Here is a 27,608-nt window from a genome sequence, read left to right on the forward strand (position 1 = left end):
CTCAGTTCTTGGCTCAGAATTAAATATCAAAGATATGTTTATTGGCATCTGGAAAGAAGGTTCTGTGATTGATTCATTAGTAGTACTGTTGCTGACATACAAACAAGACTGATTGGTATTGTATACCCCTGAAAATTAGAAGTCTCAAAGACAAAAAGTGTTCGACTAAGTATGCCACCCCATTATCCGCTCTCCCCTCATTCTCCTGTTCATCCTCTCAGTACATGGAGGGCTTCTCCTCTCCTTTGGGATTGGTGACTTTGTCCAGGTTCTTGCTGATGATGTCATACAACTCTGCCTACAATGACCACAGATGGATTGAGTTGATCAGATTCATTTGTATCCATAGCCAGCTGACATGCTGCCAGTTAAACTGTAGCTCTAAAGAAGACTTATTATTGACGATTGACACTCCCACAACTATAGTCACTTACGTAAAAGCCACGCATATCCAGGACAATGACTCTTATCTCAGAGTAGACAGCCTCGTCCTTCTCACGGACAAGAGAGCGGTAGTCCATCTGAAAACAAAAAGGAAAAAGGTCAATCCAATGGTCTATGTAGATTACACCAATCCAACAAGCAATTCTCAGAGAACCATGATCTCACCACATGAGTGTCTTTGGAGGCTTTAGCCACGGCATCACCCCTCTCTGAAAAGTACCTACAACATAATGGAGACATTACACTTGTTGCATTGTACCACTAAAATCTTCAGATGACATAAATTATTATAAGATTATATTATGGTTATTATACAAATACCTGTGCACCAAATTATTAATTAATAAGCATGAAAACCTGGCCTACTTGTTAATGTTGGTTTGAAAGCCGTCCACTTTTGTCTTCACTGCGGCTAGTCTCTCCAAGATCTTCTCCTGTAATACAGAGAAACACCAGTTAACCCTAACCCTAACCACTGACATAGTTCTGTTAACTACATACCAGTTAAACTGACATAGTTCTGTTAACTACATACCAGTTAAACTGACATAGTTCTGTTAACTACATGATGTGTGACTGCAAGTTGTTGGTTGGTAGATCTCCATGAATGAGTACTTCTGAATGTGAATATAACTGAATAGATGATGTGGAGAGGAATAGTCCCAATGTTGTGTGTTAACGTACCTGGATAGCAACGCCAAAGTCGTTTCCATCCTCTATTTTGGGGATCAGATGCTGAATCCAGCAGGACACCTAGAAGAACACATGATACTGTGTGACTGGCATGATCATAGCATGATCATAGCATGATAATAGCATGATCATAGCATGATAATAGCATGATCATAGCATGATCATAGCATGATAATAGCATGATAATAGCATGATAATAGCATTCTTGGTTGATTATTCTTGGTTGAGTATCCAAGCCATGCACCACTTTTTTTATAACCAAAATATGTCACTGTTGCTATATTCAAGATCTTTCTTGACCTCGACTCAATTTCTGCTCAACATTTCTAAAGATGTGTTGTTAATAATAAAACCTCAAATTAATGTGAAGTTTAAAGTACCAATTAATGTGAAATGTTATGTAAGTTTGAATACTTACTGTAATGTAGGTCTCTCTTAGTGCCAGGATCTCTGGTTTCACCCTGTCGAGCAATTTCACTATCTTCTCATTCCCTTTGATATAGCCACATTTTGGAGCTGAGATAGGAAGAGGGAAATTAATATTTCACCAACATTCCAGCCGCTGTGTCTCCACACCCTGGTCATTGAGAGAGGACTTAGTCTTTTACCTTTCTTTTTCTTCTTTTCATCATCATCGTCTGTCTCCATTTTCTATGAAATAAATGAATTTAGCAATATAGTGTGCGATTCAAAATATTATGACTTTCTTACTTCTTGTTGGAATCATTCTTATTATCCATGTTTTGCCTTGTGAGGTCTTCAGAGACTTGGATAAACACATACGATGACACAAACCCAATTGAACACATGCAGCATTGTGATTTCAGCTGTTAATGTTCCTACGGTAATCACCTCATCGTCCGGGGTCGGAGGGTCTGGTATGGGGATGTCCAGGGGAGCTTGGAGTGTGGAGAGGTCTGTGATGCTCAGGGAATCCTCCTGAACCAGATAGGAGGGGAGGAGAAAAAGGAGGAAGATTGAAAGGAGGTTTATGTTACAATAAGCCAATGTGCATACAGCCACGGTGTACTGTAAACCAACCAGCCTGGGGGGTAATGTTGCAGGGTGCCCTTACCTTGAGCAGTTTGTCCAACTGTACAATCTTCAATGGGATATAGTTTGAGAACAGATTATCTGCCTGCAAAACAAACATGGATTATAAATAAATAATGGATTCGTTCAGCTTCAAACGTTTTTTTAAAGCAGTGCATGTCTTTATCCAGTTTGCACAATTACTACCTGAACTGTATGAAATCGTGAGCATAGAATGATAAGGTTCTATCTCCGTTTAGGGTGGTTCAGAGATATTGAGCATCAAAGTTTTGACATTCCATTATGTTCTGTGAGATGGAACCTTTGTTTTTTATGAATTACTAACTCAAAAATGTCAACATTTTAAAAAATAACACCACACAGGCATTCATAAACACCTAATGGATCAGATTATGTAAAAAAAAAAAAAAACTCAATTTTGACAAAAATGGAAATAGAACCTTATAATTCTAACGTCACGAAATGTTCTGCAAGAAATACACTGTATGCAACACACGTGGATAAACAAACCTGTTGATAGAGGGACTGGCGGAAGTCTTCAATCTAAAGGAATAGAAGGAAAGCAGAACAAAGCATTATGAGCAGAGCTGCCAAGTCTCACGCAATCACCGTGAGTGACGTGACGTATTCAGATCATTACTGCAGACATGCGCGTCCGTGTGAAGCCTAGGTTGTTAATCTAGGTACATACTTTCGTTTTACGAAGCAAAAGATGCGTTACATGAAGCCATGATGACTAGGGACTTTCCTGCTTTCTAACTAACTCGGTGGCATGCACAGTGTACAATGAAAGGGAACAACGGCCAGATCACATCACTGTTTAAAGTCAAAGTGTATCCCGCCTTAATGCTGTGGCCATGATCTCTTTGTCTTTTCTCACTTTATGGACAACGATCTTCCACAGTGGTCAATCATGTCTCAGATTGTGCGAAATGTAATGGTGGTTTATGACCAGATGAAACATCGTGGCCAATGTAGGAAATGTAATGTAACATCTTAGATCTTACCTTGCCTGCGCTGGCCGGGTTTATTCTCAGGTCAGATCGTTTCGACATGTTGCCAGTGTTAGGGGTTAGGGTTAGGAGTGGGACAGTTTCAAGTCTAGTTCCTCTAGTAGATTGCTTTCGATTTCACATTAAAAGGCACCTGATCTATTCGCACCTCCCACTGTCACTGAATTCATTTCCTCAAATCGAATCCTCCAATAGGACGAAATTGTACTGTAGTCTACCTTTCTTACTTAGCTTAACTGTTTGAGATCTGTCATGCAAATAATAATTAATAACTGAATTACTCATAAACAAAGAGGATCGAATAATCAAATGACTTTTGTTAACCACTGCACCCTTTCAGTGTTGATGTGTTAAAGCCAGGGACTACATGCATTATGATCCAGGTCCCAGTGCACTGTCGTTTGATTTCTGCTCAAAATGACTGATTAATAAATGTTGATACAGACTAATTCCCATCTAAAGTGTGTGTGTGGCTGTGTTCGGAATGGCATACTAGCATACTACTCATACTAGATATGACGTAGATTTTGAGTATGCAGTGCGTTCACACTGTAGATTATGTGAAATTTGAGTATGCAAGAAATGTATACTAGATTTTCGGTCGGCTGGTATTGGCATACTTATTATGAATTTAGTAGGTAGTATGCAGTATATACTCATTGAGTATGCTAGTATGCTAGTATGCCATTTCGAACACAGCCTCAGTGTGTGTGTGTGTGTGTGTGTGTGTTTACATCCAGGAAGGTTTTAGTCTCGAGTAGAGCCCCGCCCACTCTGCGTGACGTCATGCAGCGCTCGATAGAGAGTGGTCACTTCCGCGTCAACTAAACATACTAAAACAGTCCCTCTCCTTGGTTTGGATTTCATGCTTGCAGACTCATATTATAAGACTGAAAATAGATATGTTGCCGTAATATCTTCTCACAGTCGATCAGATTTAAAGGACACCGACCTCAGGATACTTCTGAAAGCGCCTATGAGGCATATCTGGCTGGTTAGTACTGCTTTGACTGTCATCAAACTTTTGGTTGTGTAGTGTAGACTTTATCATAGGCTATAGCAATAACTCATATGTGAGAGATTAACACTATCCTCGTGAAAACCTCATTTGAATCTTCAGCAGAAAGAGTAATTCACTGAACTGTTTAGCAACAACATTATCTGTGAAATTGGTGTAAGATCAAAATCAATGACCCATTCTGTTCCTCACCCCTATCTGTCTGTTTACATGTCGCCTACTGTCTGTCCCCATGTCTCTCTGTCCCTCAGTCTGGAGGATGAGTCCAGCCCAGTCAGCCCAGCTGGAGGAGGCGAGACAGAGAGCCGAGTCCCGTCTGTCCGTGTCGGGAGATGCCCAGGAGGTGAAGGCTGATGTCCACGTCATGGCTCATATCCCACTGTCCCTGTCAGAGAAGTATCGTCACATCCCAGCCCAGGCCATGGTGAGAGACAACGCTGCAGGAGGCCACAGCAGACATGAGGTGAGCCGCTCTCTCCATCTCAATGGGAAAAGTGGACTTGGTCAACAAAGTATCTTAACCCCCCCTCTCCCCAACCTCCCTTCCCTCCCTGCCAGACCGGAGAGCACCTGGGTCGGCTGTTCAAAGTATCTTAACCCCCCTCTCCCCTCCCTCCCTGCCAGACCAGAGTGCACCTGGGTCGGCTGTTCAAAGCCTTGAGCATCCTGGAGAAGTATGGCTGCAACCTGACCAGACCCATCAGACCCATGTACTGGCGCAGCGTCAAGCACAACAACACCGTCTTCAGGGCCACGGTGGACGCCATCAAGGTGAGGTCGTAGGGAGAGAGGCTGCCATTGAGGTGAGGTCGTTTCTTTAATGGTTAACTTGCTGGTGCATATTGCAGATTGCAGAGTCTAAAGGTCACTTAAAAGGTCTTAAAAAGAGTCTAAAGGTCACTATAAATTGATTTCACCACACATTCGGAGACGGTTAAAAGGAGAGGGAGCAGTCTAGATAAGGAAGGAAGACAGGGCCACCCAGGGTTAAAGTGGAGAGTTTAACTCTGTTGTGTGCTCTGTTTCCCTGCCCACAGGGTGGAAGGGCGGTCCTGTTCCTCTATGGCTACTCCAGCCAGCAGAAGGACGGTCTCAGCTTCCCTGATGATGTCACCGACCCAGACGTGGGGAAGGTTGCAGCGGTGACCATCGAGGTCATGACCCTGCGCTCTGAACTGGACATGCTCATTAAGGTGAAGCTTCGACAGTGTGAGAAATCTATTACAGAGAGCTACGACAGTCGATTTAGAATGACAATAAAATCAAATAAAACACGTTTATTTAGAGTAATCCTCATCTTGTTTCTTTTGCCAGGATGTTTCCGTGTTCGGCCTCTCGCTAACTCGTTGTTCTTGTTTGTTAGGACGTACATCCTCACCCGGAAATCTTCGAAGATGTTATCCCAGGCCTCGGCCTACAGGTCTGTGCAGCGGTCCGCTCAGATTCTCTCTATCCACTGCAACTGTCTCTCGCTATCTCGTTTTTTTGTCCTCCTCTACTTCCTCATGTGATCAGTGTTGGCATGCTGTTGTACTGGTTCCAGCAGAATGAACTGGAGACTGATGCTGTTCCTACCCCTCCTGGTCCTGCCCATGGACCCCCCCCTGAAAGTCCAGCTGGTGCGACAGCCCCTCCCGTAACAGGTATACTCCATAACTGTCTGGAAGCCTGCGGTCTCCCTTCCCAGTTGACTGTGCTACCCCGACAACCTGCTTGACAACTGTTTCTGGATGTTAATCATACCAACCCAACAAGCTCTCCTCTTGCTGTTGTGTCTCTCTTCCCTCTTCAGCTCGGTCATGTTATATGTGCGGTGTCCCTCCCTCTCTCTTCTGCCCCTCCTGTGGTTCCCTACGCTTCTGCGAGTCATGTGACCATCTCTTTCACCTCAACCCATCCAGAGCCCATCACAAGAGAGAAAGAACCCAGGGTAAGCTTTGGGTCGTCGTCACAGCTTTGCAATAGTGTGTCAACTTCTTGTCGAAATGACCGATCATGATCGAAACAGTCGTTTTAATAATCCACCATTCAGAGTTATTCTGTGAGACTGTTATCATTTTTATACAAAAGTTGTATGAGTCGAGAAATGTGTTGACCAAATGTGACAATATGAACAATTCAATAGAATACTGATTATAAAATAAAAAAATCCACCATTTATTTTGATATTTGGAGAATGTGTGAGGTAGTATTTAACATGTTTAACACCCCCCTGCAGAGATCTGTAGCCTCTGTGGTGTGGCTCCTGTCTCCGCCGGCTGCAGCACCTGTGTGAAGAACCTGTGCTCGGGCTGTGACAGACTGTACCATTCTCACCCTGACCGCGGGGGTCACAATAGAGCGGTCGTTACTCCAGCCAAACCAAGAGCCTTAAGGTCAGAAATGGGGAATTGTCATAACTGACTCGATACACACACACACACACACACACACACACACACACACACACACACACACACACACACACACACACACACACAAACACACACAAACAGGATCACCTCTTTCTCACATTGTTTCTTCTTCTGTGTGTTTGTCTCAGCCATTCTCTGTCGTCATGGGCGTGTGCTCACTGCACTACAGTGAACGAGGTCCAGGTAGCGCTGTGTGTGACCTGTGAGCGTCCCCGCCTGGCCTCTGCTGCCTCTGCTGGACAGGAGGATCCCGGGCAGTCCAACATAGGTCAGACTACTGGGCTGAATGATTCATTCAAACAACATATCAACCACCTTCGCCTTGACTCACCGTCAGGTGACGCTTGAAGCCTCTACAGTAACAGTCATGAAGAGTTGCTAGCTGAGAGAAGGTAGTAAGTAGCTGCTGTGTTTTTTCTTTCAGAGTGGCAGTGTAGGAGCTGCACGGTTCTGAACCCAGGCAGTGGTGTCCTGTGTGTGGTCTGCGAGCGTCCCCGCCTGGCCACTCCTGCCCCTGTCACACCTGGACCATCAGCCCCATCCACACCAGGCCCACCGGAAGACACAGAAACAGAGGTTGGCTTTTCAATGGTTTTCTGGCACTCTGCTGCAGTTGGTGTTTAATTCAGTTTAGAAATTCCCACTGACATCCAATTAGTCCTCCAGTTTACCTCCTCTCTCTCTCTTTATCTATCTGTCTCTCTCTCTCTCTCTATCTATCTGTCTATCTCTCTCTCTATCTATCTGTCTATCTCTCTTTATCTATCTGTCTATCTCTCTCTCTCTCTTTATCTATCTGTCTATCTCTCTCTCTCTCTATCTATCTGTCTATCTCTCTCTCTCTTTATCTATCTGTCTATCTCTCTCTCTCTTTATCTATCTGTCTATCTCTCTCTCTCTTTATCTATCTCTCTCTCTCTTTCTTTATCTATCTGTCTATCTCTCTCTCTCTCTTTATCTATCTGTCCATCTCTATGTAGTGGGTGTGTATATTCTGCACCTATGTGAACGACAAGCCTGCTGTGGAGTGTGCGATGTGCAGCTTGCCATGCAAAGACCCAGCTGTGACAAGCCCAAAGCCCCTCCTGATGGCCAGTCAAGACCAACCTCCCCCTCCTGTGAGACCCCCACCCCAGCCCAGGGTGAACATGGACGTACAGAGACAGACGTGGATGAGGGACGAGGGGCTAAAGCTTGTCTGTCAAATACGAGTAGGTTGAATTCCCAAGGGAAACTATTAGTACAATAGTCTAACTTGACTCCCTAATACTTCGTCTGCACTGACTGACCGACCGCCCGTGACTGAATGACATTCAATGACTTACACTGGCGGGAGTTAACATTTCTGTAATAGACATGTTTTTTTAAAGATGCCAAGAATATTTTGTCTAGAAGCTTTCCACCATCAGATATTAGCGAGTTGTTTGACCGAGTTTTCTGCCTGTAGTGACTTTTGCTGTGATATGATTGGACAATTTCTATTTTGGGGCGTGGCTTAGCGATAGGTCCATTCCACTGTTGTGACTTTAATCTGACCTCAGGAGGCGGAGAAGACGGGGGTGAGTCCTGAGGAGGTGTACGCAGCCCTCTGCTGTTCCGGGGGCAGTAACGACGACCCCGTTGCTTGGTTGACAGCGGAGTTGCCCCACCTACTTGATGAAATCTGTGCCAGGGGGGCTTCGGTTCAACAAAACTCTAGGATGCAGCAGGACAAAGAGACGGACACAGAGACGGACACAGAGACGGACACAGAGACGGACGGGGGGGGGTCGTCTGAGCAGCCGGGCCCCCCGGTGCCTCTGGGTGAAGAGATGCAGCTCTCCAGGGCCGAGGCCAAGCGGGCCTGGCTGGCAGCAGGCGGGGACTCTGACAGAGCTGTCCACCAGCTGCTGAGAGACAGACAGGCTAAGGTGAGACTCTGACAGAGCAGTCCACCAGCTGCTGAGAGACAGACAGGAGAAGTTCATAACTGACCTGCTTTTAACATGTTGACGGTCGTCAAACGTTTGACCCAGAGCTTACAGTCGACTGTACAACTGTCTCACGGTCAACCCTGTGAAGTCAATGTATCGCAGTTGACATGCGTGTGTGTGTGTGTGTGTGTGTGTGTGTGTGCGCGCGTGCGCGTGTGTAGATGAGAGAGCTGCGTTCTCTGGGGTTCCGGGATGCAGGCCGGTGTGAGCAGGCCCTGCGGCTGAGTGGAGGAGAGGTGCGGGGGGCTCTGCCCCTGCTGCAGCGCCCCCTACTGGAGCCCTTCCACCAGCGCCTCTGGAGCCAGACAGAGGCCCTCATCGACGCCAAAGACCCCGACAAGCAGGTAGTGTGTGTGTGTGTGTCTGTGTCTGTGTGTCTGTTAATTATACTGAATATCAGCACGGCTGTGATTGGGTCGTAGGTACGAGGCCGCAGGCCGAGTAGAAGACAATCACAGCCGTGCTGATATTCAGTATAATCTCTCTCTCATCTCTGCTCTCTCATCTCTGCTCTCTCTCATCTCTGCTCTCTCTCTCATATCTCTGCTCTCTCTCATCTCTGCTCTCTCATCTCTCTCTCATCTCTGCTCTCTCTCTCATCTCTGCTCTCTCATCTCTCTCTCATCTCTGCTCTCTCTCATCTCTGCTCTCTCTCTCTCATCTCTCTCTCTCTCATCTCTCTCTCATCTCTGCTCTCTCTCTCTCATCTCTGCTCTCTCTCTCATCTCTGCTCTCTCTCATCTCTGCTCTCTCAGCGGATGTGCCGGCGCCTGCTTGCGCTGTACGACCTGCCCAGCTGGGGGCGCTGTGAGCTGGCCCTGTCCCTGCTCCAGGAGCCAGAGGCCCCGTACTCTCTGGAGGACGTTGTCCAGGCTGTCCGAGAGTCTCAGGACCGGGAATTCATCCTCCGCCGACTCAACAACGAATGCCCCTGCTGCCTAAACATTTACCCTCAGAGCAAGGTGTGGGGGGGGGGGGGGGGGGGGGGGGGGGGGGCGCGCGCGCGTCTGTCTGGATCTTTGTGCACTATGGACTTTCAGTGTCATCTAGGTAAGCAATTTACCATGAGAGGAAGGGGGGTTGCCATGTGCCACAACCCTGTACCAGTGGTAAATGTCTCCACAACCCCCGCCCTCCAATGGTAAATTGCTTTTCTCCAACAGCCACCACATAATATAAAAAATACACAGTTGTGTACATGTGTAACCACACTGTTCCCCTAGGTCAGAGGTTCTCAACCCTCTCCTCGGGGACCCCCAGCCGCTCCACATATTTGATCTGTTCCACCACCAGCACACCTGATTCAACTGATCAAGTATAAAGCAATTATGGTTTGTACTTGATCAGTTGAATCAGGTGAGCTGGTGGTGGAACAGATCAAACATGTGGAGCGGCTGGGGGTCCCCGAGGAGAGGGTTGAGAACCACTGCCCTAGGTAATCACACTGTTACCCTAGTAACCACACTGTTACCCTAGTAACCACACTGTTACCCTAGTAACCACACTGTTGCCCTAGTAACCAGACTGTTACCCTAGTAACCACACTGTTACCCTAGGTAACCACACTGTTACCCTAGTAACCACACTGTTACCCTAGTAACCAGACTGTTACCCTAGGTAACCACACTGTTACCCTAGTAACCAGACTGTTACCCTAATAACCACACTGTTACCCTAGTAACCACACTGTTACCCTAGGTAATCACACTGTTACCCTAGTAACCACACTGTTACCCTAGGTAACCACACTGTTACCCTAGTAACCACACTGTTACCCTAGTAACCACACTGTTACCCTAGTAACCACACTGTTACCCTAGTAACCACACTGTTATCCTAGTAACCACACTGTTACCCTAGTAACCACACTGTTACCCTAGTAACCACACTGTTACCCTAGTAACCACACTGTTACCCTAGTAACCAGACTGTTACCCTAGTAACCACACTGTTACCCTAGTAACCACACTGTTACCCTAGGTAACCACACTGTTACCCTAGGTAACCACACTGTTACCCTAGTAACCACACTGTTACCCTAGGTAACCACACTGTTACCCTAGGTTACACACGGTCAGGAGACAGACTCTTGGGCCTAGCTTATTCTCTAAGTATGACTCCTCCTCCGCCTCTCAGATGCAGTCGTTGACGTCGTGCCAGTGCTCAGTGTGCCAGGAGTGTTTCCAGCAGCACTTCACCATCGCGGTCAGAGACAAGCACATCAGAGACATGGTGTGTCCCGTCTGCTCAGGGCCCGACATCAACGACCCAGACCACCTGGACAGCTACTTCTCCACCCTGGACATCCAGGTACAATAATAACAATAACAATAATAATAATAACAATAACAATAATAATAATAATAATAATAATAATAATAACAATAATAATAATACATTAGACTTATATAGAGCTTTTCTAGACACTCAAAGACGCTTTACAAACTGAAAAGATCGAGTAGTAATAATAAAAAAGAAACAAAATATAAATAAAAGAAAGTATAGGGGCCTAATGAAGGTAGTGCTGGGGACACATGGGAAGGGAGGGGGAGAGGGTTAACAGGTGAAGGCCAGCTTGAAGAGGTGGGTTTTGAGGGCCTGTTTAAATGTTGGCAGGGTGTTGGCCTGTCTGATGAGGTTGGGGAGGGCGTTCCAGAGGGACGGGGCTGTGGCTGAAAAGGCCCTATCACCCAGATACAGAGAGGGAAGGAGGGAAGGATATGGGGAAAAGGGAATCGCTCAGTCATGTGTGCTGATGAATTCAAGATTTGTGTGTGTGTCTGTGTGTCTGTCTGTGTGTGTGTGTGTGTGTGTTGTGGGAAGTTTGATTTCGTCCCACTCAAAATTTAGTAAGTCCAGGCACTCTTTCCAATAGAACTGATTTTTCTTTTTTTTAAATAAGCAAAGATGCCGATAGAGACTTCTGGTCGTTGAGAATAAACAAACACGGAAAACACTGAGCATAGCCGAGATAGCGGTTCATTACTTCACAGATTGCAACAAACGAGCTGATTCGAATCACAACTGAATGAGAATGTCAAAAATCACAGATATATATATAGGGGGGGAGGCTCTTTCTATGCCGTCATTCCTGTTTTTAGATCATTATAATTATCCCAACACGTCTGGTGTCTGTGCATGAATTCACTCAGAGACACAGCCTGGCACATTCAGACTCAGAGACACAGCCTGGCACCTTCACTCAGAGACACAGCCTGGCACATTCACTCAGAGACACAGCCTGGCACATTCACTCAGAGACACAGCCTGGCACATTCACTCAGAGACACAGCCTGGCACCTTCACTCAGAGACACAGCCTGGCACCTTCACTCAGAGACACAGCCTGGCACCTTCACTCAGAGACACAGCCTGGCACATTCACTCAGAGACACAGCCTGGCACCTTCAGACTCAGAGACACAGCCTGGCACATTCAGGAGGAGACACAGCCTGGCACATTCACTCAGAGACACAGCCTGGCACCTTCACTCAGAGACACAGCCTGGCACATTCAGGAGGAGACACAGCCTGGCACATTCACTCAGAGACACAGCCTGGCACATTCAGGAGGAGACACAGCCTGGCACATTCAGGAGGAGACACAGCCTGGCACATTCACTCAGAGACACAGCCTGGCACATTCAGACTCAGAGACACAGCCTGGCACATTCACTCAGAGACACAGCCTGGCACCTTCACTCAGAGACACAGCCTGGCACCTTCACTCAGAGACACAGCCTGGCACCTTCACTCAGAGACACAGCCTGGCACCTTCACTCAGAGACACAGCCTGGCACCTTCACTCAGAGACACAGCCTGGCACCTTCACTCAGAGACACAGCCTGGCACCTTCACTCAGAGACACAGCCTGGCACCTTCAGACTCAGAGACACAGCCTGGCACCTTCACTCAGAGACACAGCCTGGCACATTCAGGAGGAGACACAGCCTGGCACATTCACTCAGAGACACAGCCTGGCACCTTCACTCAGAGACACAGCCTGGCACATTCACTCAGAGACACAGCCTGGCACATTCAGGAGGAGACACAGCCTGGCACATTCACTCAGAGACACAGCCTGGCACATTCAGGAGGAGACACAGCCTGGCACATTCACTCAGAGACACAGCCTGGCACATTCAGGAGGAGACACAGCCTGGCACATTCACTCAGAGACACAGCCTGGCACATTCAGGAGGAGACACAGCCTGGCACATTCACTCAGAGACACAGCCTGGCACATTCACTCAGAGACACAGCCTGGCACCTTCACTCAGAGACACAGCCTGGCACATTCACTCAGAGACACAGCCTGGCACATTCACTCAGAGACACAGCCTGGCACATTCAGGAGGAGACACAGCCTGGCACATTCAGGAGGAGACACAGCCTGGCACCTTCACTCAGAGACACAGCCTGGCACCTTCACTCAGAGACACAGCCTGGCACCTTCACTCAGAGACACAGCCTGGCACATTCAGGAGGAGACACAGCCTGGCACATTCACTCAGAGACACAGCCTGGCACATTCAGGAGGAGACACAGCCTGGCACCTTCACTCAGAGACACAGCCTGGCACCTTCACTCAGAGACACAGCCTGGCACCTTCACTCAGAGACACAGCCTGGCACATTCACTCAGAGACACAGCCTGGCACCTTCACTCAGAGACACAGCCTGGCACATTCACTCAGAGACACAGCCTGGCACATTCAGGAGGAGACACAGCCTGGCACATTCAGACTCAGAGACACAGCCTGGCACATTCAGGAGGAGACACAGCCTGGCACATTCAGGAGGAGACACAGCCTGGAACCTTCAGGAGGGCAGAGGGACAGCTGAAATAAGCCATTCTGACAGGAGACTAGCCTGCCCTATGACCTTGAGTGGCCCCCAGTGAGCGCATCCTTACTTCATGTTTTCCAGCAGGAGAGGAGAGAGGAGAGAGGAGAGAGGAGAGAGGAGAGAGGAGAGATCAGCATAGACAGAGTTGAGCTTATTCTTTTCACCCTCCCCCGAACCTCCTCAGTTTCTCTCCACAGTAATGTAAACCATAAATAAACATATTAAATCATGGAACAGTGTAGGGACATAGGATATAGGGCAGTGGATTTATAAACAACATCTTTACTTCTAACCTTCCCATATGTCAATTACCTATAGGTTTACCATACCTTCCACATGACAACAGTGAATATATCACCTCAGTGAATATACATTGAGTTTTTAAGCAGTGTGTGTGTGTGTGTGTGTGTGTGCAGTTTGTTTTATTATTATTGTTTCTTTCTAATAATGATGTTTCATGTTGATGGTGTGTGTGTGTGTGTGTGTGTGTGTGTGTGTTATTGTGTGTAGCTGCGGGACTGTCTGGAGCAGGACGTGTACGACCTCTTCCACAAGAAGCTGATGGAGCACGCCCTGATGAAGGACCCCATGTTCCGCTGGTGCTGTCACGTGAGTGGGTCATATCTGGTCTGTCACGTGAGTGGGTCATATCTGGTCTGTCACGTGAGTGGGTCATATCTGGTGCTGTCACGTGAGTGGGTCATATCTGGTCACGTGAGTGGGTCATATCTGGTCTGTCACGTGAGTGGGTCATATCTGGTCACGTGAGTGGGTCATCTGGTCTGTCACGTGAGTGGGTCATATCTGGTCTGTCACGTGAGTGGTCATATCTGGTCACGTGAGTGGTCATATCTGGTCTGTCACGTGAGTGGGTCATATCTGGTCTGTCACGTGAGTGGTCATATCTGGTCACGTGAGTGGGTCATATCTGGTCTGTCACGTGAGTGGGTCATATCTGGTCTGTCACGTGAGTGGGTCATATCAGGTGCTGTCACGTGAGTGGGTCATATCTGGTGCTGTCACGTGAGTGGGTCATATCTGGTGCTGTCACGTGAGTGGTCATATCTGGTCTGTCACGTGAGTGGTCATATCTGGTCTGTCACGTGAGCCCTACATAGAACCCTTTTCTTTCTTTTTTATCACTTGAGTTTTTATTGGGTTTCATCATAGACATGAACAGAACATCATACCTACATCATACCAACATCATATCAACATCATATCTACATCATAGACAGACAAAACATCATATCTACATCATAGACAGACAAAACATCATATCTACATCATATCTACATCATAGACAGACAAAACATCATATCTACATCTTAAATGGTAAAAAAAAGGGGAAAGAAACATAGCATAACCCCTAAACAGAGGGGTAAAAAAGTGAAAAGGAAAAAAAACTAGAAAAAAGGGAGAAAATAAGAAGTCTGGACGTGTTTCAATAAACATGTTACTGGTAATATATTCTGAATGGGTAATAAATTAGAAGGTGTCACGTTTCATACAAATGTTCAATTTTCCCCAGTATTTTTCAAATGGCTAAACCCTTTTAAACCCTTTTCAAACCACCTGCTCTTTGTCCTCCAGTGCACCTTTGGGTTCATCTGTGACGGGGAGCATCTCAGAGTCACCTGTCCAGACTGCAGGAAGAGCTTTTGTACTCAATGCAAGAAGCCTGTGAGTAATACTGTACAGGGAAGTCTGCTAGCCGCATATCAGTTCTGTGTGAAGTTTGATCGCGACTGTACATGAGACCTCATCATCTCCCCTCTCATCCCTCCCTCTCTCAGTGGGAGGCTCAGCACCAGGATCTGTCCTGTGAGCAGTTCCAGTTGTGGAAGAGGGAAAACGACCCTGACTACCAGAGACAGGGACTGGCTGGATACCTGCGGGACAACGGCATCAGTGAGTCCAGTGATGCACCTCAGTCACCCTGTTAACACTAGAACAGCCACGAGGGTCATTTGACCCCTGTGAGTAAAGAAACATGTTCTATCTTTGGCCCTCGATCAAATTTCAGGACCCTCCTTTCCTAGATATGTGCGTTCTACCACCCCAGTAGCCTTACATTTTCGAAATCACACCAGGATAAGCTAGTATGAAGCTATTTTGCCTTTTTTCTGTGTAGGAAGCAGGTTAATATACAAGCGGCCAACTGGTGGTCGTTGTGTGTAAATAGCAGCTTGAGCGTTGTAAAGAGGGGGTTTTAGTAGGTAAAAAAAGGCACGGCTGTTCTAGTGTTAAAACACACTATGGCAACTTGTCATTGTTATCCTCATCCTCATTTAGAACCTGGTGTCATTGTTGACCTCTGTCGCCCCCTGCCTCTCTCTCTCTCCAGCCTCTCCTAACTGTCAGTTCTGCCTCTCTCTCTCTCTCTCTCTCTCCAGCCTGTCCTAACTGTAAGTTCCAGTACGCTCTGACCAAAGGGGGCTGCATGCACTTCAGCTGTTCCCAGTGCAGATACCAGTTCTGTAGCGGCTGCAACAATCCCTTTCACACAGTGAGTTAACCCCCTCACACTATTTTTCCAGTATTTTACTGGAGTTTTGAACTGTCTTCCTGTCACTCTCTCTCTCTCTCTCTCTCTTTCTCTCTCATCCCTCTGTGTTTATGTTGTCTCTCTCTCTCCCTCACTCCTCCAGACGGCGTGTAAGACAGCCCAGTGTAAGATCACAGGCCTGCATGCCCACCACCCACGTGACTGCCTGTTCTACCTCAGGGACTGGGAGCCGGCCAGACTACAGGCCCTGCTGCAGGTAACCAGGGTGGCCAGGAGGTAGAGCCTCAGGAGGTAGAGCCTCAGGAGGTAGAGCTTCAGGAGGTAGAGCCTCAGGAGGTAGAGCCTCAGGAGATGGAGCCTCAGGAGGTAGAGCCTCAGGAGGTAGAGCCTCAGGAGATAGAGCCTCAGGAGGTAGAGCCTATAGAGCCTCGGGAGGTAGAGCCTCAGGAGATAGAGCCTCAGGAGGTAGAGCCTCAGGAGGTAGAGCCTCAGGAGGTAGAGCCTCAGGAGGTAGAGCCTCAGGAGGTAGAGCCTCAGGAGGTAGAGCCTCAGGAGGTAGAGCCTCAGGAGGTAGAGCCTCAGGCGATAGAGCTTCAGGAGATAGAGCCTCAGGAGATAGAGCCTCAGGAGATAGAGCCTCAGGAGGTAGAGCCTCAGGAGGTAGAGCCTCAAAGTGCTTTGAAATAAGACGCTATATAATAAGTGCAGTCCATTTATCCATTAGGTAAAGTAGACTCTCAAAGCACTCTGCACACTCTCCACACATAGCTGAGTTAACTGAGCAGAAGTGGGTGGGCTGTCGTTCAAAATTAAATTACTGACCGGTCATGTTTCATTGTTGTTCATTCTTTGGGGGGTTTTTCCACAGAGGAATGCTGTTGAGTTCGACACCGATCCCCCTAATGGAACACTAACTGGTAGGGCAGCTTTGTTTTTGTTTGTCCTCGTGTTAGTGCAGCAGTTAGTATCCAACTGCTGCATATCTCATATACTCCATACATTTCATCCGTTTATGTTCACCCATCTATGATCGGCTCCCTTTCTCTCATATACCTTTCTCTCATATCTACCTTTCTCTCATATCTACCTTTCTCTCTTATCTACCTTTCTGTCATATCTACCTTTCTCCTCCCCCCCCGGCCTAGACTCATGTGGAGTGATAGAGCAGAAAGAGGAGGCCGGGCAGCAGACCGACTCTCCCTGTGGGATCCAGACTCAGCCAGGTCAAGCTGGACTATGCGAGTGAGTGTTGACACAAGATAAGATACTTGATTTCCATGGTATTTGTTATAGAATTTGTTATATAATATAATTTGATGGTATTTGTTCTGCCGCTGTGGTAAACATGTGGTGTTAGCCGCTGGTTCTTTTGTTGAACAGCTTCAAGGAAATACGGAGGGGATTTTCTCTATTGCACACATGGTAGTTTATTGAAGATCACAAGTAGAGTACACAGCAGTGCTGCAGCAGCCGCACCCTCGTCTGAGGCAGTCTCAGAGAAGAGGGTTGATTTATTCACTTACATTACATCTATACTTTCCCAAGTTCCAGGGGCCTCCCCCTAATTGGCCACTATGAATCATGACAGAACCATATCTGCCATATGACCTTGATCGGAATGTACAAAACTATACAGTGATTGTTGTCTGTGTCCGGCGTGTGAAATCACATAGTGAAGTGAAGTGAAGTGAAACTTTATTTATATAGCGCCTTTCGTACACGGATGCAACTCAAAGCACATAGGGGAGAGGATCCTGCACCTGGCTTCAAGGCCATCAGAGACGTCCTCCCATACAGAAACTCCCTCGTTCCCATAGTACAAATACTGATAAGTGCTTATTAAAATAGACAAACTGATAAGAAACGTAACATCATAACAAGCAGCTGGTGCTAGTCAAGTGAACAATAGGACTGTGGAAAAATATTATTATCCTAACAAGAAGATAATTCATGTCAATTAATGTGTTGTACAGTCATCGGGATCCTATCTTGTGTATTTTAGCAAACATTACAGAGAGTATCTGGTTAGCCTCATCAACGGACACACCCTGGACCCCGCCCTGCTCTATGAAGACTATGAAGTGATGGTTGCCTGCAGGAGACACCAGGTGGACGAGCAGGAGGGGGAGGCTGAGGAACAGTACCACGCTGGACTGTTGAAGGTCAGTTATCCTCATCAACTGATGGGAGTATACCAGACATGTCTGTTACATGTTTGAATGTTGGGTGTTTGTTCTCTATGTAGGGCTCTGTATGTCTCTATGTAGGGCTCTGTATGTTGTTGTCTATGTAGGGCTCTGTATGTTGCAATTCAGTCTGTCAAAGTATTTTTATATTTATTTGTTACTATTTTTCACAGAAACTGATGGAAGTTCCACTTGGAGAAAAGGTTCCTCGGGGGAAATGAAGATTACGTTTCATGATTTTATGAATGTTTTGCCATTGCAATCAGCAACAAGTCATGTTTAAAACCTAAACTTCTCAAACATATATCATATAACATATATCATATCTCATTGAAGCCGGACAGATGTTGTTGTTTTTTAAGGCTGCTGAATGTGATTTGTACTCAGTTACTCATTAACAGACATGGATAAGCATCGACATGATCCCCTTTTATAGCAATTATCTTTTTGATGTATTATACTATTATTACAGTTAACAGTAATAAGACTACATGTTTGTTTCTCAGGTTACTAGGCAACAGTCCATTTGAAGTTCAGTTGCGGAACTATTTTTTTTTCATTTTTATGATTAAATAAACAAACAAATCATAATCTGTTGTCGCTTATTACTGTTAACTAATAAATTGCGCTGTAGAACTGTTGTATAACAGCAATATCACACTGGAGGTCATGCTTTTATACTGAATATCACACAGAGGGAGGCTGTTATACTGAATATCACACAGAGGGAGGCTGTTATACTGAATATCACACAGAGGGAGGCTGTTATACTGAATATCACACAGAGGGAGGCTGTTATACTGAATATCACAGAGAGGGATTAATATGGGTAAAAGAACACAGACATTGGACAGAGGAAGATTGGGAAAAGGTGTTATGGACAGACAAATCGAAGTTTGAGGTGTTTGGATCACACAGAAGAACATTTGTGAGACGCAGAACAAGTGAAAAGATGCTGGAAGAGTGCCTGACCCCATCTGTCAAGCATGGTGGAGGTAATGTGATGGTCTGGGGCTGCTTTGGTGCTGGTAACGTGGGAGATTTGTACAAGGTAAAAGGGATTTTGAATAAGGAAGGCCATCACTCACTCACTACAACAGGACAATGACCCAAAGCACACCTCCAAATTATGCAAGAACTATTTAGGGAAGAAGCAGGCGGCTAGTATTCTGTCTGTAATGGAGTGGCCAGTGGAGTCACCAGATCTCAACCTCATTGAGCTGTTGTGGGAGCAGCTTGACCGTATGGTACGCAAGAAGTGCCCATCAAGCCAATCCAACTTGTGGGAGGTGCTTCAGGAAGTGTGGGGTGAAATTTCTTCAGATTACCTCAACAAATTAACAGCTAGAATGCCAAAGGTCTGCAATGATGTAATTGCTGCAAAGGGAGCATTCTTTGATGAAAGCAAAGTTTGAAGGACAATCATTATTATTTCAAATAAAAATCATTATTTCTATCCTTGTCAATGTCTTGACTATATTTTCTATTCATTTTGCAACTCATTTGATAAATAAAAGTGTGAGTTTTCATGGAAAACACAAAATTGTCTTGGTGACCCTAAACTATTGAACGGTAGTGTAAGCATATAACATGTAAACATAAATATAAGCACTAAAAGATGATAATATGATGATAAAATGATAATAAATTCATACAGAATGATTGTAGCAGCAGCAGGTAGTAGATATGAGGTGCAGTAAAGTGTGTAGTGCAAGAGTGCAGTGTGTCAGTGGAGTGCAATGTCTCTGAGCAGAAGGGTTGGGGGGTCTGAATGCTTCTGTAAAGAGTTTATTTGATTGGATATGACTTACTCGTCTTAAATGCTGTTGTTGTTGTTTGTTTTCCTGTTTGTTGGTTTTATTGAGTGATTTTCCCTCCTCAGCTATGTAATGTAACCGGTGTAATGTCGCCCCCTGGTGTTCACTAGTAGTCTGAATCAGTTAGCAGAAGTCACGTGATTTCTGGGAAAAGGTGCGTCTCGTATGAAGCAGCTTCAGGGTGGAGGGATCAGTGCGCCTCTCAGCCGCTCTGACGAAACGCAACCTAAAGGTAAGTGAAACCTAAGCGCTTCCATAGTCCATAGAATTTAAATGCATTCCATATCTGGAAAAGTGCACGCATATGTATTAGCAATTTTGCAACTTGAAAAGGTGTTTGTTGACAGCTGGTTGTTTGTGTCATTTATTTCCGCACATTAGTTCCGTACATTAATAGTTTTTAGACCGCTCGTAACTACTGTGGTTGTTTATAATGATCACCGATCTGAATATTCCTCTAATTCTACGTGTTCCTCTAGATAATGAATGACAGTTATGTTGTTTTTAGCAGTATAGAACAACAACAAGAACAATAGACATGCAGTGTGTGCGTGTGTGTGTGTGTGTGTGTGTGTGTGTGTGTGTGTGTGTGTGTGTGTGTGTGTGTGTGTGTGTGCGTGCGTGCGTGTGTGTGTGTCTGTGTGTGTGTGTGTGTGTGTGTGTGTGTGTGTGTGTGTGTGTGTGTGTGTGTGTGTGTGTGTGTGTGTGTGTGTGTGTGTGTGTGTGTGTGTGCGTGCGTGCGTGTGTGTGTGTGTCTGTGTGTGTGCGTGTGTGTGTGTGTGTGGCTATTGTGAAATCAGAGATCTCATTCTATCATGGATTCGTAGTATACTACCTACTATAATGTGTCTGAATTGCAGTTTAACTTTAGACTGACACTTTGAAACTTTCAGTTTAACTTTGGACTGTCTTCACAACCATGGCATCCATTCGCTCTACACGCAAACTCCGCTCATGGATGGTGGAACAGGTGAGTGTGAGGGGGCAGGAGGGGAGTGGAGGGTGAGCTCAGTATATGGAAATATACTTCTGATCTGTGCACTTAGAATAGCCTACTGTAATAGTTGATGTGCACTTAGAATAGCCTACTGTAATAGTTGATGTGCACTTAGAATAGCCTACTGTAATAGTTGATGTGGGTGTTTGAGTGTACTAGTTAGTCTGGGGTGGTTAGAGGTGCCTGGGTAAGTATTTGTCTCTCATCGTTTATGTCCTGTTGGATGTTGGGCTGCAGGTCAGCAGTGTGAAGTACCCTAACCTAACCCTAACCCTAAACTAACCCTAACCCTAACCTAACCCTAACCCTAACCCTAACCCTAACCCTAACCTAACCTAACCCTAACCTAACCCTAACCTAACCTAGCCCTATCCTAACCCTAACCTAACCCTAACCTAGCCCTATCCTAACCCTAACCTAACCCTATCCTAACCCTAACCTAGCCCTAACCTAACCCTAACCCTGGCCTGCAGGTCAGCAGTGGGAGGTACCCTGGGCTGGAGTGGGATGATAATAACAGGACCATGTTCCGCATCCCCTGGAAACACGCCGGGAAACAAGACTTCCGCAGCGACGAGGATGCTGCCATCTTCAAGGTACTGACACCATGAGCAGTTCACTAGTTCAGTTCACTAGTTCAGTGACTAATTGTATTGTTGTGACAGCTTTTCATCTTGTCAAGTCTATTAAATGTGTTTCCAGCACAGAAAACAGCACAGTGAAACTTTGAATTGAAGGTCCCAAATCAGCGAAACAATCCATATCTCACTTGTCCCATCCCACCCTCCCAGGCGTGGGCGGTGTTTAAGGGGAAGCTGTCAGAGGGCGGGCGTGCCGACCCCGCCTCCTGGAAGACGCGGCTTCGCTGCGCCCTCAACAAGAGCCCAGAGTTCACAGAGATGGGTGACAGGTCACAGCTGGACATCTCAGAGCCATACAAAGTCTACCTCCTTGTGCCCTTCAATGAACAGGGTGAGATACAGATCACACTCACACACTCCTTTATATTAAGGCTCCTTCAGATTGCAATGCAACACTCACCACTTACTTGCAACATGATTTGAGTTTCTTTTTCTTTGTACTAACCCAATAGAGGAACTATTATTACCCCATGCACACATCCACAACCAAATCATCATGGAAAACACCGGTCATTGCATGTGCATTGAGTTGTTACAGGAAGTAACAAAAGTGACTGTGACACACAGCCACACTCATAGTTGAGTTCAGCAGGGTTGAATACTGATTAGAACATTTTACAATGCCACACATCAGAAGTCTAGGGACCCTTAAACCCTCATATCTTATCATATCTGTAATACACATGTATGCTAGTTTGTATCCATAGGGATGATGTTAAAGTGCAGTCTACTTAGTCCTATTCTGTGATTGTATTTGCCATATACAGCGGGGGAAATAAGTATTCAACACATTAACAATTTTATAATTCAACATATTTCCATTGCAGCTATTCACATCCAATTTAGATCAGACGTTGGTATTAACTCAATAAAACTACACAGCTAAAGAAATTGTAACATTACAATCCATAAAAAATAAGTCGAATGACAGGAAAAAAGAATTGTAAGTCAGAGAAAGATCTAAACCAGCTGATGCCACTGATGAGTTCTCCTACCTGTGCTAATTAGAATCAGCTGGGTTAGTGCATGTAGGTGGGTAAGTACTTCCACTCTTTCACAAAGGGTTTCCCACCTCTGAATGCAGTAAACAAATCATTTGTCACCAAGCTTTCCTGCAAGAAACATCTCATGATGGGTAGAGGCAAAGAGCTTTCCCAAGACCTTCGCAACCAAATTGTTGAGCAGCATAGTAACGGCACTGGTTACTGATGGATTTCTAATTTCCTAAATGTTCCTATGAGCACCATTGGGCCGTTATTCACAAGTGAAAGGAACATCACTCGACCATCAACAGGCCACGCACAGGAGCTCCTCGCAAGATTTCTGACCGGCAGTCAAAAAGTTAGTCAGAAGAGTAGCCCAATAGCCATGGACCACTCGAGCAGAGCTCCAGAAACACCTGGAAGCAGCGGGTACAGTTGTCACAAAGACAACTATAGGCAATGCACTCCACCGTGATCACCCCAGAAGACCCCATTACTAAAGAGAAGGCATGTTGATATATATATATATATATATATATATATATGTTGAAGCTTGTTTGAAGTTTGCTACGGAACATTTGGAAAAGCCTGTAGATTGCTGGGAGAATGTAGTCTGGTCAGACGAAAGGAAAATCTAATTCTTCGGCAATAATATGACACGCCATGTTTGGAGGAGAAATGGCTCTGCATATGATGCTAAAAATACCATACCTACAGTGAAGTTTGGAGGTGGAAGCATCATGGTATGGGGCTGTTTCTCTTCACATGGTGGAATCCAAATTATCGAAGGGAAGATGAATAGAGTCATGTACCAGGAAATTCTTGAGGAGAATCTGTTGCCATCCACCAGGATGATGAGGATCAGACTTAAATCCAATAGAACATTTGTGGAAGGAACCAAATATCAAGTTTCACCATGGGCCCCTCAGAATATTCAAGATTTAAAGACGGTATGTGTTGAAGAATGGGCCAAAATTACACCTGATCACTGTGACAGATTAGTTGGTCCTTTTTTTATCTGAGAAACATTGCCAAGGCGCGACTGTTTTTAACTCAGTGGGATGCTGAAAAACTGATTCATGCTTTTATCTCAAATAGACTTGACTACTGCAATGCTCTCTTTACTGGCCTCCCCAAGAAGTCTATAGAGAGGCTCCAACCAATAAAAAATTCTGCAGCTAGGCTACTGACAAAAACTAAGAGGAGCGAGCATATCACTCCAGTCTTAACTGCTCTGCACTGGCTCCCTGTATCGTTTAGAGTTGACTTCAAAGTCCTTCCACTCGTGTTTAAAGCACTAAACGGGACTCGCTGACAACATAATACGCCCTCAAGAGCCCTCAGGTCCTCTGCTGCTCACCTGTTGGAGGTTACCACCAGAACCCAAAAGAAAGTTGGTGATGCTGCATGTATTAATGATGCCCCTACACTGTGGAATACCTTACCTCAAGAAATCAGGGAAGCAAGCTCAGTAAACAACTTTAAGCACCACTTAAAAAAACGATCACTATCATTTTGCTTTTAATTCGCATTTTATCTATGTGTGAATTGAATTGAATTCAACTCAATCCAACCACGCTTCTGCCCTCTGGTGGTCAAGACAAGCAACAGCATCCAGTGGTAATCTGCTCTACCAGAATAGAAGAGCCACTGAACATCTCAAAGCATCCTGCGGAGGGGGAAACACTCATGTTTTTTCTAAGCCCAAAGACATCAGAGTCTAACAAGTCTGAGGTGATCCGCACGGGAGTTCTGCAGGCTGCGTCTGTCACCCAGTTACACAGTCTACTGAGATAGTCGAGTCGTAGTATCTGCTCCAATCCATCTAATCATTGAAACTGAAACTATCCATATTCTAATTAACGGAAGGTTAATTATCTATGTGGGCCTGTATCGTCCTGAATAATTGAACATATTTGGAAGTGTGTATGTTTGATTAAAACGACATGACTTGTAATACTACATGGCTAGTAATACTTATTTCCTGTGTCATTCCCTTGTATTGTACATAACCTTTATTATGGATTGAGTGTTACAGTTTCTTTAGCTGTGTAGTTGTATTGAGTTAATATCAATGTCAGGTCTAAATTTCATATGAATAACAGCGATGGAAATATGTTGAATTAAAAAAAGGTTGATGTGGTGAATCCTTATTTTCACCACTGTGTGATTGTGCTGTTCTGTATTTATTACTGTCTAATCCAACCTCAACACCTGGAACTCCTGTGAGAAAATCAATGTTATTTGACTGTTGTTTAACTCTTGACAGGATCAGTGTGCAGAGCCATAAAGGTCGAAGATAGAACAGGGAGGAGGAGGAGGAGGAGGAGGAGCAGCAGCGGATCAGACTGTGAAGAAGAGATCCCAGCAAAGCAGATGAAAGAGGAGGTTGTCACCTCTTTACCAATCAGCATGTCTGTCATGAAGGAAGAAAACAATATCACAGTCCAGCCAGATGAGGTCAGCCAGCCGACAGTCACCCTGAAAAGCCATGCTAGTAAGTCAAACAGCCATGCTAGTAAGTCAAACAGATTTTGTCTTTGTTCTCGAAGAGCTGGTTTACCATACACACATTAAGACTAGTCCTAGACAAAAAATAACTGAGAACCTCCATTAAAAGTGTGATTTATACCAGAAACTGGGACACCAGCCCATGATGTCAAAACCCACATCTTTAGCCTTACCTTTGCACTCCTGAGTTGCAATGACATGTTGGTTAAATGACATGTTGGTTAATGACATGTTGGTTAAATGACATGTTGGTTAATGACATGTTGGTTAATGACATGTTGGTTAAATGACATGTTGGTTAATGACATGTTGGTTAAATGCTTTTGAAATGCTCTTGTCTTGTCTAGTGGTTGATGAGATCCAGGTGGACTTCAGGATCAAGACTGTCCCGCTTAACACTGGTAATAACACTGTTAATAACACTGGTAATAACACTGGTAATAACACTGGTAATAACACTGGTAATAACACTGGTACATGAGCCCTCATGGCTCAACAGAGTACATCAGATCTGGGTTCTCTGGTCGTTCCACTGCTCTGACTCTCTCTCTGTCTCTTCTCAGGCCAGGGCTCTTTCCTTGTCTTGGTGAAGTACATTGGACAAGAAGTGCTCAGACGTGAGGTCATAGGAAGTGATGTCAGAATCACATACCTGCCCTTTGCCCCCGTTCCCCCCACCTCTCCCTCCCTGATGGTTGGGGGGTTCCCACGCATTCCCCTTCCAGAGCCCCCGTCCTCTCTGACCTCCATGGCTGACCTCCACGGCCCCCGGCTCCAGGCCCTGGACACCCTGCTGCACTTCATGGACAAGGGCGTGATCCTGACCACCACAGGGGCAGGGGTCTACTGCAAGCGCTTCTGCCAGGGTCGGGTGTACTGGACTGGGCCCCACACCGCCACACAAAAGCCCAACAAGATGGACCGTGGACAGGAGCCTGTGATGCTCTTCAACAGAGAGGTGTTCAGACAGAGTGAGTGACATGGGGCTGGTCTCTGACTGTTGTCTCTAACTAGGCCTGGGTTCTCTAACTAGGCCTGGGTTCTAACTAGGCCTGGGTTCTCTAACTAGGGGCTGGGTTCTCTAACTAGGGGCTGGGTTCTCTAACTAGGCCTGGGTTCTCTAACTAGGGGCTGGGTTCTCTAACTAGGGGCTGGGTTCTCTAACTAGGGGCTGGGTTCTCTAACTAGGCCTGGGTTCTCTAACTAGGCCCTGGGTTCTCTAACTAGGGGCTGGGTTCTCTAACTAGGGGCTGGGTTCTCTAACTAGGGGCTGGGTTCTAACTAGGCCCTGGGTTCTCCAAGCCCTACTTAGCAGACTTTGATGTGATATTAATACTGTATGTCGGTTTGTCTGATGTGTGTGTGTGTGTTCATGTCCGTAGAGCTGGACACATTCCGCAGCTATGGAGGTGAGCCCCCTCAGTGTGGCATCACCTTGTGTTTCGGAGAGGAATTCAGTGACATCGAGGATCCGTCCAGCAAACTCATCATCACACAGGTATAGTGGCCCCAACAGTTTCCCACTAACTCCTACTGAGGTACACTCCTCTCTGCACAGTATAGGAACGTTTGATCTGTAACACCTCTGAAACTGCTGTCTTCCAGTCAGTCTTCTGGACAGGAAGGCTATTGGATAAAATATCCAAACATGTGTCAAACATTGTCGTGTTTGGACGGCTTTTCATTTACCTGGTATACCTAGTGTTCCATACAATACTATTTTGCTTGGATAATAAAATTGTTATGCTTTTTTGGAACTGTAAGACATCTTATTACAGCATACGTGTTGTTGAACATCTCTACAATCTGACTATTAGTGACATCCTACTGATGTTATATAACTAGTATAACTTGTATTACTTACTTACAATGATGTGCATTTCTTAGCATTCAACATTGTTGTGTTGATTTGAAAATGTGCATGTGAAATTACATGTTGGAACATCTCTATGGGAAGTGAACTCTCACATCTGACTGACAAGATAAAGTATCGGACAGCTGAAACATAGTGACATTTGGTACCTACCCACCCCTAACCCTACCCCTACCCCGTCCTCAGATCTCCTTCCCCTGGGCAGAGCAGCAGGTCAGAGAAGCCAAGGCCCTCCGGGAGTCCATTGCCATCCTCCAGCAGCTGGCCAGCAGGTCAGGAGAAGTCACCCTCACCCTGGTGCCAGTGCCCAGTGAGCCTCCAACAACAGACACCGTCGAGTCAAAGCCCCAGCTGATCTGATAAGACATCAGCCACCAGACTGACTACCACTACATGGAAGCCCTCACATTGGTTTAGCCTTCCGCGGTCTTTACTGTTCATGAACCTCAATATGTGATGGTACATTACTGTTCTGAATTCAAGCTGGCAGTCTTGGATGGGATCAGTTTCGTTCATTTACATTTACTTTATTCCAGGTTTTGTTTTGTAAGCACTATAAGAAACCTCCCCACCACAACGGGACGTTAAGCTGCAGTCTGGCTTCATCATACCAACCACTAATGCAGGACACACTTGTC

The 27,608-nt window shown here is 45.7% G+C and overlaps 3 protein-coding genes across 4 annotated transcripts; 2 read left to right on the top strand and 1 right to left on the bottom strand.

The window, feature by feature from the left end:
* Window positions 1–13: 13 nt before the first annotated feature.
* Window positions 14–3,441, bottom strand: psme2 (proteasome activator subunit 2). Its single transcript, XM_080547655.1, has 11 exons — window positions 3,198–3,441; window positions 2,701–2,733; window positions 2,213–2,275; window positions 1,990–2,076; window positions 1,746–1,788; window positions 1,556–1,653; window positions 1,129–1,197; window positions 811–878; window positions 610–664; window positions 435–521; window positions 14–298 (listed from the first exon to the last, which is right to left on the bottom strand). Exons 1-11 carry the CDS (start codon window positions 3,243–3,245, stop codon window positions 218–220), a joined length of 732 nt encoding a protein of 243 aa, XP_080403781.1. The 5' UTR covers window positions 3,246–3,441; the 3' UTR covers window positions 14–217.
* A 703-nt stretch (window positions 3,442–4,144) lies between these two features.
* On the top strand, window positions 4,145–18,727 carry LOC308172581 (E3 ubiquitin-protein ligase RNF31-like). Of its 2 annotated transcripts, none has more exons than XM_080547490.1 (24): window positions 4,145–4,197; window positions 4,473–4,684; window positions 4,846–4,992; window positions 5,259–5,414; window positions 5,585–5,641; window positions 5,765–5,864; window positions 6,014–6,151; window positions 6,440–6,596; window positions 6,764–6,903; window positions 7,060–7,211; window positions 7,616–7,846; window positions 8,177–8,545; window positions 8,770–8,952; window positions 9,364–9,570; window positions 10,745–10,918; window positions 13,964–14,062; window positions 15,047–15,136; window positions 15,250–15,364; window positions 15,850–15,962; window positions 16,105–16,218; window positions 16,831–16,879; window positions 17,108–17,204; window positions 17,965–18,124; window positions 18,322–18,727. In XM_080547490.1, exons 2-24 carry the CDS (start codon window positions 4,481–4,483, stop codon window positions 18,367–18,369), a joined length of 3,300 nt encoding a protein of 1,099 aa, XP_080403616.1. In that variant the 5' UTR covers window positions 4,145–4,197; window positions 4,473–4,480; the 3' UTR covers window positions 18,370–18,727. The 2 variants fall into 2 exon arrangements, with proteins under 2 accessions (XP_080403616.1, XP_080403617.1); XM_080547491.1 differs by having other exon boundaries at window positions 5,768–5,864.
* A 2,122-nt stretch (window positions 18,728–20,849) lies between these two features.
* Window positions 20,850–27,602, top strand: irf9 (interferon regulatory factor 9). The gene is made up of 8 exons (XM_080547311.1): window positions 20,850–20,935; window positions 21,436–21,558; window positions 21,754–21,934; window positions 24,856–25,083; window positions 25,445–25,498; window positions 25,661–26,068; window positions 26,480–26,595; window positions 27,157–27,602. The coding sequence occupies exons 1-8, from the start codon at window positions 20,885–20,887 to the stop codon at window positions 27,328–27,330; spliced, it is 1,335 nt and encodes a 444-aa protein (XP_080403437.1). The 5' UTR covers window positions 20,850–20,884; the 3' UTR covers window positions 27,331–27,602.
* Window positions 27,603–27,608: the final 6 nt, after the last annotated feature.

The sequence above is a fragment of the Nansenia antarctica genome (assembly GCF_963989245.1).
Source record: "Nansenia antarctica genome assembly, chromosome: 17".
Lineage (NCBI taxonomy): Eukaryota > Metazoa > Chordata > Actinopteri > Argentiniformes > Microstomatidae > Nansenia > Nansenia antarctica.